This window comes from Leucoraja erinacea, chromosome 25 (assembly GCF_028641065.1).
Source record: "Leucoraja erinacea ecotype New England chromosome 25, Leri_hhj_1, whole genome shotgun sequence".
NCBI classification, from domain to species: domain Eukaryota; kingdom Metazoa; phylum Chordata; class Chondrichthyes; order Rajiformes; family Rajidae; genus Leucoraja; species Leucoraja erinaceus.
In genome coordinates, this window is record NC_073401.1 from 11,221,326 (window position 1) to 11,240,442 (window position 19,117).

Sequence of the window (19,117 nt, forward strand, 5' to 3'; positions counted from 1 at the left end):
ACTGTTGAAATACACTCTGATTTGTGGGCGGCACGGTGGCGCAGCTGGTAGAGCCATTTGCCTCAAGGCGCCAGATCCCGGCTTCGATCCTGACCTCGGCTGCTGTCCTTGTGGAGTTTGCACGTTCTCTCGGTCACTGCTTCCTTCGGGTGCACCAGTTTCCTCCCACATCCCAAAGATGTGCGTGTTTGTAGGTTAACTGTTCTCTGTAAAATTGCCCCTGATGTGGAATTAGAGTGGATGAGAAAGTGGGATAACATAGAACTGGTGTGAACGGGTGATCAATGGTTGGCGTTGACTCGGTGAGCCAATGACCTTGTTTCCATGCTGTATCTGTCATTCACTCACTCGATCAATCAATTAAATATCATGTTGAATGACTCAAAGGTTGTATCATGTTCAACCTAATACACTCGGGAAATTAGCAGCCAAATTAGTGCAATGGATGCAATTTTCCTACCACATTAGCAGTATTATTTCTGTTGCATCTTACAAGGCTGTATCTGTGCATCCTTCTTCAAGTCACAACTAAGTGCTGGAGTAACATTCCCTTGTCAATTCTTCCCTTCCCTCTCGTACCACCCCCTCCCCGGGCACTTTCCCTTGCAACCGCAAGAGATGCAACACTTGTCCCTTTACCTCCCCCCTCGACTCCGTTCAAGGACCCAAGCAGTCGTTCCAGGTGCGACAGAGGTTTACCTGCATCTCTTCCAATCTCATCTATTGCGTCCGCTGCTCTAGATGTCAGCAGATCTATATCGGTGAGACCAAGGGGAGGTTGGGCGATCGTTTCGCCGAACACCTCCGCTCGGTCCGCAATAACCAAGCTGGCCTCCCGGTGGCTCAGCACTTCAACTCCCCCTCCCCCTCCGTCTCCGACCTCTCTGTCCTGGGTCTCCTCCATGGCCACAGCGAGCAGCACCGGAAATTGGAGGAACAGCACCTCATATTCCGTTTGGGGAGTCTGCATCCCGGGGGCATGAACATCGAATTCTCCCAATTTTGTTAGTCCTTGCTGTCTCCTCCCCTTCCTCAGTCCCCCTGCTGTCTCCTCCCATCCCCCAGCCTACGGGCTCCTCCTCCTTTTTCCTTTCTTGTCCCCGCCCCCCCCCCCCCCCGATCAGTCTGAAGAAGGGTTTCGGCCCGAAACGTTGCCTATTTCCTTCGCTCCATAGATGCTGCTGCACCCGCTGAGTTTCTCCAGCTTTTTTGTGTAACGCTGGAGTAACATAGTTGGTCTGGCAGCATCCTTGGAGACAAGAACGGAACTCACTATCAAAACATGGAGGGAATGGGGGACACAATTTTTTGGCGGCCGCACGCGCCTGTGCACACTCACACGCGCGCGAGGCTTCGGAGGCTCAATCCAGCGCTAAATGCAGCTCAACTGCCTGCCTCACCGGGTTAACTACAGCCCTGCCTGGACTGACGGGATACCAGCGCTGCTTCTCCGCGCTGGCCATATTTCCCACAAGTCCAGGCAGGTTAACCCGGCGGGGATGTCGCCCACCTCTCAAAACATGGGGGGGACGTGTCCCCTCTGGCCCCCCTGGGTTTTCCGCCCCTGCTTGGAGAAAATGAATAGGTGATGTTTGGGTCAGGACCCTTCTTCAGACTGATGGGCCTGTCCCACTTTGGCAACGTTTTAGGCGAGTGTAGGACTCTCTGCGATCGCCACATGTTCGCTGGTGGTCTCTGGTGAGTCTCCTTCATGGTCGCGAGGAGTTCCCGCATTCTGGGAACTAGTCGTGGCCTCAGTATGGTCGCAGCTAATTTTTCAACATGTTGAAACATTTTCTGCGACCAAAAATTGGTCGCCATGGAGAAAATCGATAATCCTGGAGTTGTAGGTGCAGTTGTAGTGGAGTCGCCATGTAGTTGTGGGTAGTCGAGATAATCGTAGGTTGTTTTAGTTAATCGCCTTTGCTGACCAGGCATTTTCATTGGGGAAAATGGGGGAAAAAACATAAGCAGGAGTTTTCAGAACCAAGGATAACCGACCGGTAATATTAAATGTCCGCCGAACTTCACAGCTGTGTATCTCTGGCTTATTTAAAAGTTGTCTGGCTTCTTAAAAGTTGGCTCCACTCCTTTTCCCCATCTCTCCCCCCTTCTCCCCTCTTTTAAAGGACTTACCGTACACTGTGCAAGCCATCTTAATTACAGCGCCAACCTTCCTGTTCATTGCGGTGTGTGTCTGTATCACCTTGGCTTTGCACCGTGTGAATTTCAGGCAGCGCTCCCCCACTTGCCCTGGCCCCCGCCTTTGCGATGTATTTATGTGTGTTCCACTCTGACAGTCGCCATTCCAGATCTTAGTTTTTCGGGCGACTGCCAGCAACTTAACAGTCGCCGGCAGTCCGCTGAAAAATCGCCTAGGTGGAACAGGCCCATAAAGATAAGTCCCAAATCGAAACATCACCTGTCCATGTTCTCCAGAGATGTTATCTTTCCTGTAAACCAGCATCTGCAGTTCCTTCTTGCACACGTTTTCTGACCTGCTGAGTTACTCCAGCACTTTGTGTCTTTCCTTGGTAAACAAGCATCTGCGGTTCCTTGTCCCTATAAAAATAAGTGTTGATGTTTTCTTTTAGGCCGACACGGGATAGCGAAGATGAAGATGATGACGAGAAGAAAGGGAGAGGGTGCACCCTTCAGTACCAGCGTGCCATGGTGAGGGTCCTCACACAGTTTGTGGCAGAGACCTTGGACCCGGGTGGGCAGCTGGTCTACATGCTGGGCAACGACTGGCAGGCCGACATCACAGACCTGGTCACCGACTTCCTGAAAATGGACAATCCACGCATCGCAAAGCTGGAGGGCGGGAGGATCCTGAGCGGACAGGAGCTCGGAATGGCCACCATTCAGGTATGGTCTGACCCATCCTTTAGATTTTAGAGACACAGCACGGAAACAGGCCCACCGAGTCCATGCCGACCAGCGATCATGTCATAAGTAATAGGAGCAGAATTTGGCCATTTGGCCCATCAAGTCTACTCAGCGCAGAGGGAGAACAAGGAGGGAAGAGATGGAAACTAAGACTTTGCCTCCATCACAGTGAGGATGTGCTTGGTGAACTCACTGTGGTGGATGTTTAATTGGTGTTTATTGTATGTTTTGTTATTATTGATTCTGTGTATGACTGCAGGCAACATAGTTTCGTTCAGACCGTAAGGTCTGAATGACAATAAAGGATCTATCTATCTAACTCTGCCATTCAATCATGGCTGATCTATCTCTCCCTCCTAACCCCATTCTCCTGCCTTCTCCCCATAACCCCTGACACCCGTACTAATCAAGAACCTATCTCTCTCTGCTTTCTATCATCCCGTACGGTAACACTATCCTACAATATTAAGGGTTTGGGCACGTTAGAGGCAGCAAACGTGTTCTCGATGTTGGGGGTGTCCAGAACCAGGGGCCCCCAGTTTAAGAATAAGGGGGTCCTCATTTAGAACGGAGATGAGGAAACACTTTTTCACACAGAGAGTTGTGAGTCTGTGGAATTCTCTTCTTCAGAGGGCGGTGGAGGCTGGTTCTCTGGATACTTTCAAGAGAGAGCTTGATAGGGCTCTTAAAGATAGCGGAGTCAGGGGATATGGGGAGAAGGCAGGAACGGGGTACTGATTGGGGATGATCAGCCGTGATCACAATGAATGGTGGTACTGGCTCGAGGGGCCGAATGGCCTACTCCTGCACCTATTGTCTATTGTCTACATGCCAGGGACGATTTACAATTTACAGAAGCAAATCAACCTACAAACCCGCACGTATTTGGAGTGTGGGAGGAAACCGGAGCACCCGGAGGAAACCCACACAGTCGCAGGGAGAACGTACAAACTCCGTACGGACAGGAAGCATCGTCAGGATCGAACCTGGATCTCCAGCGCTTGAAGGCAGCAACTCTGCCGCTGCGCCACTGTGCCGCCCGTGTAGATGCATTAACCCTGGCCCACGGCTGAGTTTGGCATTGATACTGGTTTCTCCCTGCCATTCAGTACTGCATGTTCCAGAGAAAGCTCCCTCAGAGAATTCAGTCTGTCATTGAACACTGCTGCACTGCATTCCAAATACCCTGCGTTATGTTTCTGCATGATTGACTGGCTCCTGAGAGGTTTCATTCCTTTAGAAAGTAACAACAACCAGAGAATAATAATAAGATAATTGCTGATTGATACAGCGACTGCAAAGCAGTCAGTTCGATTACAGTAACTGGGTAAATGTTTTATGTTGAAATGCAATTTATTTTTCAATTGAATTTCATTTGGCAGCAGAACGGCACAGCTGGTAGAGCCGTTGCCTCAACGTGTCAGGGACCCGGGTTCAATCCTGCACCTATTTTCTCCGGGTGCAGTCATTATGGAATTTGTACGTTCTCCTTGCAACCGAGTGGGTTTTGTCCAGGTGCTCCTCACAGCACCAGAGACCCCGGATCGATCCTGACCTCGGGTGCTGCCCATGTGAGGCTTTGCACATTCCTCCCAGTGGATATCCTCCCTTAAGACTGAGATGAGGAAAAACATTTTTAGGACTGAGATGAGGAAAAACTTTTTCACCCAGAGTTGTGAATCTGTGGAATTCTTTGCCACAGAAGGCAGTGGAGGCCAATTCACTTGATGTATTCAAGAGAGAGTTAGATTTAGCTCTTCGGGGTAATGGAATCAAGGGATATGGGGAAAGAGCAGGAACACGATACTGATTCTGGATGATCAGCCATGATCATATTGAATGGCGGTGCCGGCTTGAATGGCTTACTTTTACACTTACATTTTATGTTTCTATGTTCTCCGGTTTCCTCCCACATCCCAAAGATATGCGGGCTGGTAGGTCAATTGGCCTCCGTAAATTGCTCCTGGTGTGTAGGGAGTGGAGGGGATAGTGGGATTACATAGAATTAGTGGTCGGCGTGGACCTGTTTCGAAGGGCCTATTTCCATTCTGCATTTTTCAATTAATCAATTAACTATCATCATGAATGACAAAAGGTTGTACAATCTTCAAACTAATACACTTAGGAAATTAGTAGCCAAATTAGTGCAATGGATGCAGTTTTTTGTATCAAATTAGCAGTATTATCTCTGTTTGATTCCATGTTTCCCGCTACAGAATTCTGTTTGATAAATTGGTCCAGAGGGCTTCTTGAGGTCCATTTATTTGGTGTAATCCTATTATTATCACTGATCAAGGGGCGGCACGGTGGTGCAGTGGTAGAGTTGCTACCTTACAGCGCCAGAGACCCGGGTTCGATCCTGACTACAGGTGCTGCCTGTACGGAGTTTGTACGTTCGCCCTCTGGCTGCAGGGCTTTTCTCCCACGTTCCAAAGACGAGCAGGTTTGCAGGTTAATTGGCTTCTGTAAATTCTCCTTAGTGCGTAGCTTACGGGTGGTCGTTGGTCCGCATGGACTAGGTTTCCACACTGTATCTCTAAAACTAAAACTTTAGTGAACTGTTCTGTGCTTGCATCATCATTAGATGTAGCCTAGTCAATTCAAGATGACCAATGGATTCGATGATTTATTTACTGTCACATGTGCAGGGGACAGGAAGAAATGCTTGTTCTGAATCATACCATACAGTAATGTGTTAAATCTTCTTCTGGAACAGCATACAAAGTATCAGCAGGTTCTGGAGCTAACTTGCATGACTAAAATGTCCAAGCAAGGCCTAAGGAGAGATGCAATTTTTTAGATATCTCAGATAAGGCTTGGTGTCCCAGCAGCATTAGATCATTGAAGTAGGGGTCACTTGGGTGACACCTTGCGTCCACACCAACCAGCGATCACCCCGCACACTAGCACTATCCCACACACTTGGGACAATTTACAGAAGCCAATTAATCTACAATCTTGCACGTCTTTGGTGTGTGGGACGAAACCAGAGCACCTGGAGGAAACCCACATAGTCACAGACAGAGTGTACAAACAGCTCTGAAGTCGGGATTGAACGCAGTTGTCTGGTGCTGTAAGGTAGCAAATCTACTGCCGTGCCCTTGGTTCGATGCCATGCCCTTGGCATTCAGTGTGATGCCATTTGTTCCGTCTACCGCTGCCCTCCACAGCGGCCACAGACGGTGCGCGATCCACCCGCTCACCCGGCTGCTGTAGGGCCACCCGCAGTTGGCTCCTCCAGCTCCCAATACGAGGCATCACAAACACACCTTCAGCAGCTGCCCCTCGGGTTCCTTGCACCAACGTCAACACGTCCTACTTCTCAAGTCAATCATCGACCTTTTGGACACTTTCTTAGTGCATGGGAGGTGGGTTTGAAGACCATTCACAGCTGTTGACTCTCCCCTTCACCTTCCACCATCTTGAAGTGATCATTAGACTTGTGACAGTCAAAATAGTCCTGCAGATGAAAGATCTCTCGGTTCACCTCATGACCCCTCCACCTCTCTGCTGGTGTTGTTCACTGCTGGTACTTCAGATTCTTTCAGTTGAGTTTTGGATTGAATACATGGAAAGGATGGACACAAAACACTGGAGTAACTCTGCAGATCAGGCAGCATCTCTGGAGAAAAGGAATAGGTGATGTTTCAGGTCGAGACCCTTCTTCAGACTGACTTTCAGTATGAAGCAGGGTCATGACCTGAAACGTCACATCTTATCAACAGCAACTCTTGCACTTGTTCCTTCCTCCTGAAGACGTCATAAAAACTAGGCCCCATCTTATTAACTCTCTAGAACTTCACTGACTGATGTCACGAATCCAGTGTTAAATTCATTACCTGCAAATATTATTCTGAGTTGACAGCAAAAGGTTCTGTGAAAAATTAGAGTCATAGAATGCTAGAGTTATAAAGCACAGAAACAGGCCATGGAAACAGTGACACAGTGGTAGTGTTGGCTTTCTCTGTAGGCAGAGTGTGGAAATTCTTCCCGCACTCCAAAGACTTACAGGTTTGTAGGTTAATTAGCTTCTGTTAATTGTAAATTGTCCCTAGTGTGTAGGATAGTCCTAGTGTATGGGGATATCGCTGGTGAGCGAGGACTCGGTGGGCCGAAGGGCCTGTTTCCATACTGTATCTCTAAAGTCTAAAGGCCCTTCAGCCCAAGTCATCAATGTTGGCATAGTGCCTACCTGGATTAGGTCCATTTACCTGCAATTGGCCAATATCCCTCTAAACCTTTCCTATCCATGTACTTGTCTAAATGGAATTATATCTAATTTCACAATAAACATTATGATTATAATTTTAAAAGAACACAATAACTCAGCAGATAAGGCAGCATCTCTGGAGAACATGGATAGGTGACATTTTGGGTCAGGACCCTTCTTCAGGCTCGATTGGTGACATTTCTTGGTGGGACCCTTCTTCAGACTGGAATAGGAAAGAGAAAGCTGGAATAGTGAGGTAGGGGCGGGTCAAAACCTGGCAAGTCTGAAGAAAGTTGTCGACCCAAAATGTCACCTGTCCATGTTCTCCAGAGATGCTGCCTGACTTGCTGAGTTACTCCAGCACTTTGTGTCTTTTTATGTATTAACCAACATCTGTAGTTCTTTACGTGTAGGATGGAACTGCAGATGCTGGTTTAAACCGAAGATAGACACAAAAAGCTGGAGTAACTCAGCGGGGTCAGACAGCATCTCTGGAGAAAAGGAATAGGTGACGTTTTGGGTCAAGACTGAAGAAGGACTCGACCTGAAACGTCATCTATTCCTTTTCTCCAGAGATGCTGTCTGACCTCGCTGAGTTACTCCAGCTTTTTGTGTCTACCTGCAGTCCTTTACTTCTGAATTAGAAATCTATGTCTGATGCAGCAGTTTCAAAATTGAGTGTGAGTTTCACTCCAAATAGTCGTCCAGAGTTATTTGTGATGTACCATGGAAAGACGTTAATTCAGACTGAATTTGCTGTAGTTCTCAAAACAAATAAATTCAAACAATTGTGAGCCAAGCGCCTTACCACTTGCCAGGGATGTCAATACGGATTGGGAAAGATCGGACAAAGATGACAACAGGTGAAATGAAGTAAAAAAATGTCAGAAATAACCATATAGGCACCAGCAGTTGGACAGGCATGTCGGAACACACTTATGTTTATTGAAAACCAAGCTTAATACTGTTTAGTTGTATTTTAGTGTTTAGAGAAACAGCATGGAAACATTGCTACAATAGTAGTGTTTAAGAGGCTTTGAGATAGGCTCATTTTTACACCAAGACCAATGGGTGCCTGGAACATGGTGCCAGGGATGATAGTGGAAGGAGATATATGATAGTGGCATTTAAGAGGCTTTTATTCAGCATAAGGATAGGCAGATGAAGTTAATTTATCTTGGCATTATGTCCAGCACGGACATTATGGGCCAAATGGCCAGTTCCAGTTCCATGTTCCCTGTTCAGGTCAACAGTGAAAGAACAAATCTGGTTTACTCTCAGCAGATGCTGCTTGAACTGTTAGATACTTTGAGCATTTTAGTTTTATTTGTAGCTTAGATCGGTGCTTCTTAATCTGGTGAATTGTTCACCCAGGGGCGAATGAAATTATTTTGGGGTGAATGAAACTAGAGGGGTGAAAGAAGGGTGAATGACTTAATTTATTAAGATATTTATAGATTTTTTTTGCATACTTAAAAAAGGCATTGCCATTAAAGTGGTTTGTAAGCTCTTATTGGAGCTGGAAATTTGATATGTTTATTTCTCTCGACTATGGTTTTCTAAATTCAAAGCAGCAGGATATTTCCCAAATTTACTGTAATATAATCTTTTAGGGAAGACCAGACGAGCTAGTGGGATCATAGATTTATAAATGGCAACACTGGATTTGGTGTTATTGTGAGTTTTCCTCAGGGAGAGTTATAGAAAATTATATTAGTTGGACACTAATATATTAAATCACCTACTCCATGGTTTTTTTGAAGAAGGGTTTCGACCCGAAATGTTGCCTATTTCTGAAGAAGGGTTTCGACCCGAAACGTTGCTTATTTCCTTCGCTCCATAGATGCTGCCCCACCCGCTGAGTTTCTCCAGCATTTTTGTCTACCATGGTTCTTTGAGCTAGCTTTCCAAGAAAAAAACTGCAGTAATCAAAGCCCGAAAGGATAGAATGGGGCTGAAGCCCAGTGTTGAGACATTGGAATGTTTTTTTTAATCATTCTAATAGAATGATTTTCCAACTCCAGCGGCAATTAAACTTTTTTTTTCACTCCTAGTTTTATTTACATATTTTTAGGATGATCAAAAAGTTGAATAAAATAAACACTTAAGAAATTAGTTAATTTATGTTTTTTGCTCGTGTGACAAAATAAATTATAGATATAATTATACACGAGGGAGAATGACAAAAATTACCAAAAAACATAAGAAAATTTAGTCGAGGGTGAATTAAATTTTGTGATAGAGACTCAAGGGTGAATGACACTGAAATAGTTTGAGAAGCACTGGCTTAGATTTCCATCTACTGCGGTTTTATGTTTCATCTTGTGTAGATGAGATATCACCATCTACTGGTGAAGTTTCTGTGTATTCACTGTTGCTGTTCACATTGACTAATAAGCCATCTGATAGAATTTGTAAATAAGAAAATGCTAGTTTTTACTGTTGTTGTTCATGTTCAACTTTTTTGACTGTTTTTATGCATGTTTTCATCTAAATTAAGGAGGAATATTTGATAGCCTGACACAGAGAACGTCTCAATGTTCAGATAGAGAACTTGTGTCGTAATACCATTGTCGTCAATGTCTGGTGGATGAGTAGTGGAATATAAATAGCTTCTTACGCACAGTCATATTGGGAGTGTTGTGTTGTTTAGTTTAGTTTAGCTTGGAGATACAGCGTGGAAACAGGCCCTCAGATGCACCAAGCCCACCTCGACCAGCGATCCCCTGCACACTAGTTTGATCCTACACATTAGGTGCAATTTTACAAAAGCCAATGAACCTACAAACCTGCACATCTTTGGAATGTGGGAGGAAACCGGAGCGCCCGGAGAAAACCCACGCTGGTCACGGGGAGAACATACAAACTCCATACAGAAAGCACCCATCGTCAGGATTGAACCTGGCTGCCAGGCACTGTAAGGCAGCAATCTTATCGTTGAACCCAACCACTGCGCCACCATGCCACCCCTGTGGTGCTGTTATGATGGTTTGTTGCCCACTACACACAATGTGCTGGGCAGGGTATTATCTACTGCATGGGTGTGTCAGGAAGGAAGAGGATCTTGACATCCTTTCTCTGTGATGGAACCAATTTGTGCTGGATAGTGCAACACCTATGCTCATTGTCAATTGGTGGTTCATGAGTTTGAAGTTATCATTTTCCTTCCCAATTTCCTCCATTTTGATTATCAGCCATCAAGAAGAATATACAGTATTCCAGATTTTAATCTCTATCCTCAAACTGTCCATAAGACCATAAGACTTAATAGGAGCAGAATTAGGTCATTTGGCCCATCAAGTCTACTCTACCATTCGATCATGGCTGATCTACCTTTCCCTCTCAACCCCATTCTCCTGCCTCCTCCCCATAAACGTCGATGCCCTTACTAATCAAGAACCCATATTTCTCCGCTTTGAAAATACCCAATGACTTGGTCCCCACAGCTGTCTGTGGCAATGAATTCCACAGATTCACCGCCTTCCAGCTAAAGAAATTCCTCCTCGTCTCTATTCTAAATGTTCGTCCTTTTATTCTGAGGCTGTGCCCTCTGGTCTTGGACTCTCCTACCTCTGGAAACATTCTCTCCAGATCCACTCTATCTGGGAATGTCCTGCGGAATATCTGCTTTGGAGAAAGGGGAGCAGTTACAGTATTCTCCATTCTGGATTTTAAATGTATTGTATTTTTCTCCTTCGTTGGCCCAGTAATCAGTGAACATTTCTTTACCACTGTTTAATCATTTAGATGATATAGATCGGGCCCGCGTGATTTTAATTCGCAGCGAAACACAGTGTCAGGATGTTGATTTATAAATGCAGCATTATCCCTAGACATAAAAGTGCCTCTGAATAAAATAACCACTGCTGTTGGAAGTACATTCACAAAGATTTGCTAACTTTGTTTGCAATTCAATAGCAGCATTTAAGAGACTTTTGGATAGGCACATGGGTATGCAGGGAATGGAGGGATATGGAGCATGTGCAGCCAGATAAGAAGGTCGTGGCACCATGTTCGGACAGACATTGTGGGCCGAAGGGTTCCTGTCCCTGTTCAATACTGTTCCAAGTGTAGGGAGGAATGGCCTATTGTGTACCCTGCATTTCCTTGATTACTGGTGCTTTTTGCAGATCTTCCATCCATTTCTCCAAAGTACCATCTATACCTCTCGTTCACCTTTACCCAGACTCTCAGTCTGAAGACGGGTCTCGACCTGAAACTTCACCTATTCCTTTTCTCCAGAGGTGCTACTGACCCGCTGCGTTGCTCCAGTTTTTGGTGTTTGTCTTCTATACTGTTCTATGCCCTATGGTCTCAAATGTAGATTTTTGGTAATTTCACAAACACATTTGCAATGTGGATATTGACCATTGGAATCATCCAACAGCAGTTAGATGCTGGCCACAGTGATGGGAGTATTGGACAGGCCCTTCAGCCCATCTTGCCCATGTTGGCCAAGTCGGTATACTGGACTAGTCCCATTCGCCTGCAGTCATCCCATAGCCTGCTAAACCCTTCCTATGCATGTATCTGTCCAAGTGTCTTATAAGTTATAATTGTTTGTGCTTTCCTCCAGAAGCTCACTCCAGATACAGACCAATTATTAGACAATATTGGGGGAAATCCGGTCACAAAGTGGTCTGCTTCACACTTGGCGAAATACTAAATAATGATCCTGAATTAAAATCACTGAATAATAATAACTATAATAACTCCTTTACTCAATAATTAATAGTTCTGTTTATGGTTACACATATTGGTCGTGGAACACATTGAAACACGCCTACCAAGCAACCTTGATCCACTCCACCCTCCACCACAGGTCCACGACTGATGCCATCTTCCTGGCCCTACACTCATTCTTGAAACGGCTGGATAAGAAGGATAGACACAAAATGCTGGAGTAACTCAGCGGGACAGGCAGCATCTCTGGAGAGAAGGGATGGGTGACTTTTCGGGTCGAGACCCTTCATCCCAATCTGAAGTAGGATCTCGACCCAAAACGTCACCCGTTCCCTCTCTCCAGAGATGCTGCCTGTCCCGCTGAGTTACTCCAGCATTTTGTGCATGATGATGCAGTCTGGTTAATGATTACAGTCCAGTTATAGTTGAATGGATCAATGGGCGAATTCCCTCAGCAAGTTAATGTAGGATTGAGATAAACGAGTGGTCAATAGATGGGCTGAAGGGTCTCGTTCAAAGCAGCATCTCCCTGTGACTCTAACCTCAATGTTTTGAGTTGAGCGATGTAAGCCTATTATTCTCTGGGTTATTGTTTCAGATGGTCAGAAAACCTAATGCTATAATAACTGATGGATGTGGAGCTGAATCATCAAGTCTGGGCATTTATCCGAAAGCTCCAGTCCCTCCATCTGCAGCATTAAAGATGATTTATGGCATGTTTCTGATGGCTTTGAGAATCGCTGGTCACTGTAGCTCTTTCTGTCCTTAAAGATTAAATCGAGTGACATTGAATGACATTTCCACACAATATTACACTGCTTCGAGACCAAGAGGGAGTTTGGGCCTGTGCTTATGCAGCAATATATCTGTCAGCCACCTTGGCCGGCATCTTGCAAAAAATTGTTTCAACACACTGCACCAGAGGAACCTGACATTTCCAAGTGAGGCTTTTAATTACTAGTTTGATATTAATGGGTCCATTTTGCAGGGGGAAATAGGTTTATGTCAGTCTGTGTGCCATATGAAGTGTACGCTAGCTGTTCCTGAGGGAACTAGTATAAATGCCAAGGCTATAGGCATTGTTCAATTGAATGTCTCAACAATGTTCCTTTAGGAATCTTTTTTGAACTGTTAGTGACAGTAGCAAAATATACATTGCAACAGTTTTATAACAGGTCACATTGAAACTCGAAAATGTTTTAAAGATGGAGAACAAAAGCTCGTGATAAATAATGTATCTACGGACAATAAGCTTCCCACTTATCTTATATTCAGTAATTAAATGTCCTCTGACTCATTTGCCTACTGTGCATTTATGATGGGAATGTAATTAAATTGTTATTCGTTATTCATGCTTTTACAAGAAAGATTGTACGTCGAAGAAAAGTAAGATATTGAGAGCTATGCATAATTAATCCATTACTGTCTGCCCTAAATACTAATGTTGTGGAACTGAGAAAGGTTTGCCTTAAAGTTGAATCCTGACCATCATCACTAAGCCTAGCATCCATGCATACGTACTGCGCATCTACTAAACGTGGGTGAAGCATAGTTGGTCTGCGCTTGGTCTCACCAATGTGGAGCGGGCCACATCACGAGCACTGAATGCAGTAGACAAGGTTGCAACAGGTGCATGTTTAGTTTAGATAGACACAAAAAGCTGGAGTAGCTCAGCCGGACAGGCAGCATCTCTGAAGAGAAGGAATGAATGACACTTCGGATCGAGACCCTTCTTCAGTTTAGTTTGGTTCAGAGATACAGCGCGGAAACAGTCCCTTTGGCCCACCGAGTCCGCACTGACCAGCCATACCCGCACACTAACACTACCCTACACACACTAGGGACGATTTACACTTATACCAAGCCATTTAACCTACAAATCTGTACGTCTTTGGAGTGTGGGAGTAAGAGCCGAAGATCTCGGAGAAAACCCACGTAGGTCATGAGGAGAACGTACAAACCCCATGCAGACACCGCCCATAGTCGGGATCGAACCCGGGTCTCTGGCGCTGTAAGGCAGTAGCCACTGTGCCACCGTGTCACATGTGAATTGTTGCCCGGCTGGAAGCACTGTTTAGGTCTCTCGACCGCTGGTACCTTCTCCTAAAACAGCAGGAGGTGCAACGCCTGTTCCTGCAATTCCTCCCTCACCACCTTCTCAAGTACAAAGCACAGTCTGTTTCCAAGTTTGTGAATGGACATAGAACTAGATATGGACAGGTACATGGATAGGATAGGTTTAGAGGAATATGGACCAAATGCAGATATGTGGGACTAGCGTAGATGGGGCAGATTGCAAGAGGCATCTTCTTCTTGCGTATGGCGATCACAGCACAGCCTAAAGTTGTAGGGCAACTTGTTCTATTTGATCTATTTGTTTGTGCACGTCGGGTTGATTGCATTAGTCGAAACAGGGTGGACCACGTGAAGGTTGCAATCTCCCACCCCTGCAAGAGACTAACAATGAGCAAAGACCAAACAAAATGAGGCTTATTTTTTATAGAATTTTAAAATTTGTGGGACCAGCATGGTGGCGCAGCTGTAGAGTTGCTGCCTTACAGTGCCATAGACCCAGGTTCACAGATCCTGATCGCAGGTGCTGTCTGTACATTCTCCCTGTGACTGTGTGGGTTGTCTCCGGGCGTTCCGGTTTCCTCCCACATTCCAAAGACGTGCAGGTTTGTAAGGCTTCTGCTCGTTGTCCCTAATGTGTACGATAGAGCTAGTGTATGGGGTGATTGCTGGTTGGCGCGGGTTCAGTGGACAGAAGAGACGGTATCTCTAAATTAAATTGGCTTCTGTAAGTTCCCCCCCAGTGTGTAGGATAGGAGTTGTGTATGGGGTGATTGTCAGTCGGCATGGACTCGGTGGGCCAGAGGGCCTGTTTCCACATTGTGTCTCCAACCTAAACTAAACAACAATTAAAAAGTGACTTGCCAAGTTGGTCCTTGAAAAGACATACAGCGACTGACATATAAATCCATAAAAGAAGTTAGGTATTAATAAATCTAGTAAGCAATAAGAGGTAGAGTTGCTGCCCTACAGCACTGGACCAGGATTCAATCCCAACTACATGTGCTGTCTGTACGGAGTTTATACGTTCTCCCCATGACCTGCGTGGGTTTTCCCCAAGGTGTTCGGTTTCCTCCCATACCCACACATCTCCATGGAGAAAAAAACGCACACACTAAGTGCTGGTGTAACTTCGCAGGTCAGGCAGCATCTCTGGAGAACATGGAGTCTGTAGAAGGGTCCCAACACAAAACGTCACCTATGAGTCTGAAGAAGGGTCCTGACCCAAAACGTCACCTGTCCATGTTCTCCAGAGATGCTGCCTGACCCGCTGAGTTACTCCAGCACTTTGTGTCTTTGTTTGTAAATCAGCATCTGCAGTTCCTTGTTTCTGCATCTCCATGGAAATCCCACTTTCTAATAGTGGTATCAGTCAGACCTGGCAGAGGCATCTTCTGCATTGCCACCTCTCGCCCAATGTCAACCAAGATGCCCCTTGTACACTAGTCCCATATAAACCTTCCCTATCCATGTACCTGTCTAAATGTCTTTTAATTGTCCGGTTACATTTGACAGGTTTGAGCTGCCGGAGGGGATAGTTGAGGCAGAAACTATTAAGAAAAACTTAGACAGGTGCGTGGATAGGCCAGGTTTTGAGGACTATGGGTCAAACACAGGCAGGTGGGACTAGTGTAGATGGGGCAATGTTGGTCGGCATGGGCAATTTGGGCTGAAGGGCCTGTTTCCACACTGTACTCTAATATGTCTCATGTGCTAGAATGTTTGTAAAACCAAGTGTTACAAAATGCATAGAAATATGTTTTTAATAACCTTTACGTCAGTTGTGAATGATACAATTCAAAGCTCACCCCCTCCATGACACACAGGTCAACATGAGGAGCACCTTCAGCATCAGACTGGTTCCACCAAGATGCAGGACAGAACGCCACAGGAGATCCTGCTTCCCTGTGGCTATCAAACTGTTCAACTTCCCCCCCACTTTCTGTCGTGGGGTAGACTGAGACCTACTCCTCTCCCCCCCCCCCCCCCCCCCCCCCCCCCCCACATCCCCTATCGTTTCCATTCGTCACTTTTATTTCATGTAGAATAGTTTCTTTATTGTCATTGTAACATGAACCATGTACAACAAAATTAAAAAATTTTGTGTATCGTGTGTTTTTATGACTGTTGGCAGATCAATTTCCCTCCTGGGATAAATAATGTTCTATCGTATAGTACCATATCGTATCGCAACGCGCCGGTTTCAAGGTAATTGAGACTTGGTGAGTTTGGTCGGGTTCAGTAGATTGTGAGTGTGAATGTTTCATTTTGAAACCTCTTTATTTGGCAGGTGCTGTCGCCGCTGTCTGACTCTATCCTGGCCGAAAGAACAATAACGGTCATCGATGAGAAGGTGACGGTCACCGACCTCGGGATTCAGGTCGTGGCGGGACTTTCCCTTTCCTTCCAACTGAGTCCCGGTAGCAACCGTATCATCACTGCCATGGCGACCGCAAAAGAGCAGCTTCACACCGCAAAGCAGGTATTCATTCAGAATTCTCTGCCTTCCAACACAATTTGGACCAATTTTGTTTAGTTTAGAGATACAGCATGGAAGCAGGGCCTTCGCCCCACCAAGTCCATGCCGACCATCGACCACTAAAGACAAAGATAAACAGAAACTGCTGGAGTAACTCCGCGGATCAGGCAGCATCCCTGGAGAACATGGATAAGTGACATTTCGGGTTGGGACCCTACTTCGGATCTCTGAAGAAGGATCCCGACCCTAAACGTCACCTCTCCGGGTTCTGCAGGGATGCTGCCTGACCCGCTAATTAAGCCACTGGTTTGTGTCTTTTTTTGGAGACCAGCATTGCGGTTCCATGTTTCTACACTTTGATCATTAAAGACATGAGTCCGTAGGCTAATTGGCTTGTGCAAAACTGCCCTGAGGGATGTGTAGGAAAAGATGAGAAAGTGAGAATGGGTGATTGATGGTTGGCCTGGACACAAAGGGCCGAAGGGCCTGTCTCCATGGTGTATCTCCAAGCTAAACTAAATCCCTTCATACTAGTCTACCCTTTCCTATGTTCTCATTCAATCCCTGCACATTCAGGACAATTTACAGAGGGCCACTTAACCTACAAACCCGTACGTCTTTGGGATATGGGAGGAGACCGGACCACGTGGTCCCAGGGAGAATGTACAGACTCCACACAGACAGCAGCCGAGGTCAGGATCGAATCAGGGTCTCTGGTGCTGTGAGGTGGCAGCTCTACTAGCTGCGCCACTGTGCCTGCCACTTCACCCACTTCAGAAATCCCACACAATACTGAAATGAGTTTTACTGTGCAAGGGTGCCTGCAACAAATACTCATCTGCCATATGTTAACCTCTCTGGCCTTTTGAAAGGCAGATTAATGGCACTGTGGTTAGTGGTGAATGTCTCCAGCCTGTAAATTGCAAAAGAGAGATGGTCCATCTGAGAACAGGAAGGATTAAAGTAGATAATGAAAAGGGAATGAAAGAGAAGAGAAAGTGGAAACAATAATACACAGTTGCTGCAATCATGGTTATAATCCTTTTTGTTTGAAAGATATTACAATATCTATTGGGCACAACGGTAATGTTGCTGCCTCACCGCACCAGAGACCCAGGTTCGATCCTAACTATGGGTGCTATCTATACGGAGTTTGTACGTTCTCCCTGTGACCGCGTGGGTTTTCGCCGCGTGCTCCAGTTTCCCCTCACATTACAAAGACATGTAGGTTTGTAAGTTAATTGTCTTCTGTAAAGAGATACAGCCCAGGTGCAGGCACTTCGGCCCACCAAGTCCACGCCGACCAGCGATGCCCGCACACTAACACTATCCTACACACACACACTTGGGACAATTTACAATTTTAACAAAGTCAATTCACCCACAAACCTCTATGTCTGTGGAGTGTGGGGGGAAACTGGAGCACCCGGAGAAAGCCCACGCAAGTCACGGGGAGAATGTACAAATTCTGTACAGACGGCATCTGTAGTCAGGATTGAACCCGGGCCTCTGCTGTTATGAGGCAGTAGCTCTGCCACTGTGCTGCCCTAGTGTACGGGTGATTGCTGGTAGACCGAAGGGTCTCTTTCCACACTGCACCTCTAAATTAATCGAGTTAAATGCTATGGTGGCTGAACATCGAACGAGATTAAACAATTCTGACAGATGACTCGTACAACCTTTTAAACACAGAGCAAAATAAAAATTAGGATATCAACGTGGATTAAAATAGAAGATAAATTATCATAAACAAACCTTGCAAATAATGTGTGTTACTTTAATATGTATGTAATTTTGAAATAATTTTTCTGGAGAAACTAGACACATGCTTTCATATGTCCATTCTTCCTATTGATATACCTGTACTATTATTCAAATAACATTTCCCAGATGCATTCAGCCGAGTGAAAAATAATGTAGTTGTTTTGAATGAAGATTTAAAGTGACTTTTTGGATTACTTCAGAAACCGTGCTCATTTTTTCTAGAATATAATTCAGTATCTCCGATGCAGGGTGAATTATTTTTTAATTTCATTTCTGGTTAGTTACAGGTTATATATTAATTTAGTCAATTAGCAACAGAGATTTAGCTGTCTGTTAAATCCCTTATGACCAACGTCAATGGGATTGTAACTCATGAGAGCCATATAGAACAAGGCTTACTCCTCTTCCACCTAGAGTCTAAACTTATTTTCAGAAGGCTTAAATTGTGCACAGATTCCAGATAATAAACCATAAATCATGCAAAATTATCAATTTCAATTGCTGGTCATGGGTAGAGAAATACATTTTTTGTTGCCTTTGGTAGCTTTTACCTTTAAGGGCAGTACAATGGCGCAGCGGTAGAGTTGCTGCCTTACAGCGCCAGAGACCCCAGTTCGATCCTGACCATGGGTGCTATCTGTATGGAGTTTGTGCATTCTTCCTGTGACCACGTGGGTTTTCTCCGGGTGCTCTGGTTTCCTCCCACATTCCAAAGACGTACAGATTTATAGAGGAATTGGCTTCTGTAAATTGTAAATTGCCCCTTGTGTGTAGGATAGTGCTAGTGTACGGGGTGATCGCTGGTCAGTGCGGACTGGGTGGGCCGAAGGGCCCATTTCCACGCTGTATCTCTAAAGCATAAAGTAAAAAGTAAAGCACAGTTGAATACAACTGCATGCAGCTGATCACTATTACAGGAAAAATAACCTGGTGAACAATTCCTCGAAAACAACAGCTAATAATTTAGAGTGCATTACTGAGGTAGAGATTGCATGGAGAAAAAAATCAATTCTACTTAG

The 19,117-nt window shown here is 45.3% G+C and overlaps 1 protein-coding gene across 1 annotated transcript in view; it reads left to right on the forward strand.

Moving 5' to 3' along the window:
- Positions 1–19,117, forward strand: part of LOC129709364 (transmembrane protein 132C-like) — a 775,262-nt gene that overhangs the window by 741,793 nt on the left and 14,352 nt on the right. Inside the window, exons 7-8 of the mRNA XM_055655664.1 lie at positions 2,595–2,868; positions 16,146–16,337. Of these exons, the coding sequence (XP_055511639.1) occupies positions 2,595–2,868; positions 16,146–16,337 (466 nt within the window). The remainder of the gene's footprint in view (positions 1–2,594; positions 2,869–16,145; positions 16,338–19,117) is intronic.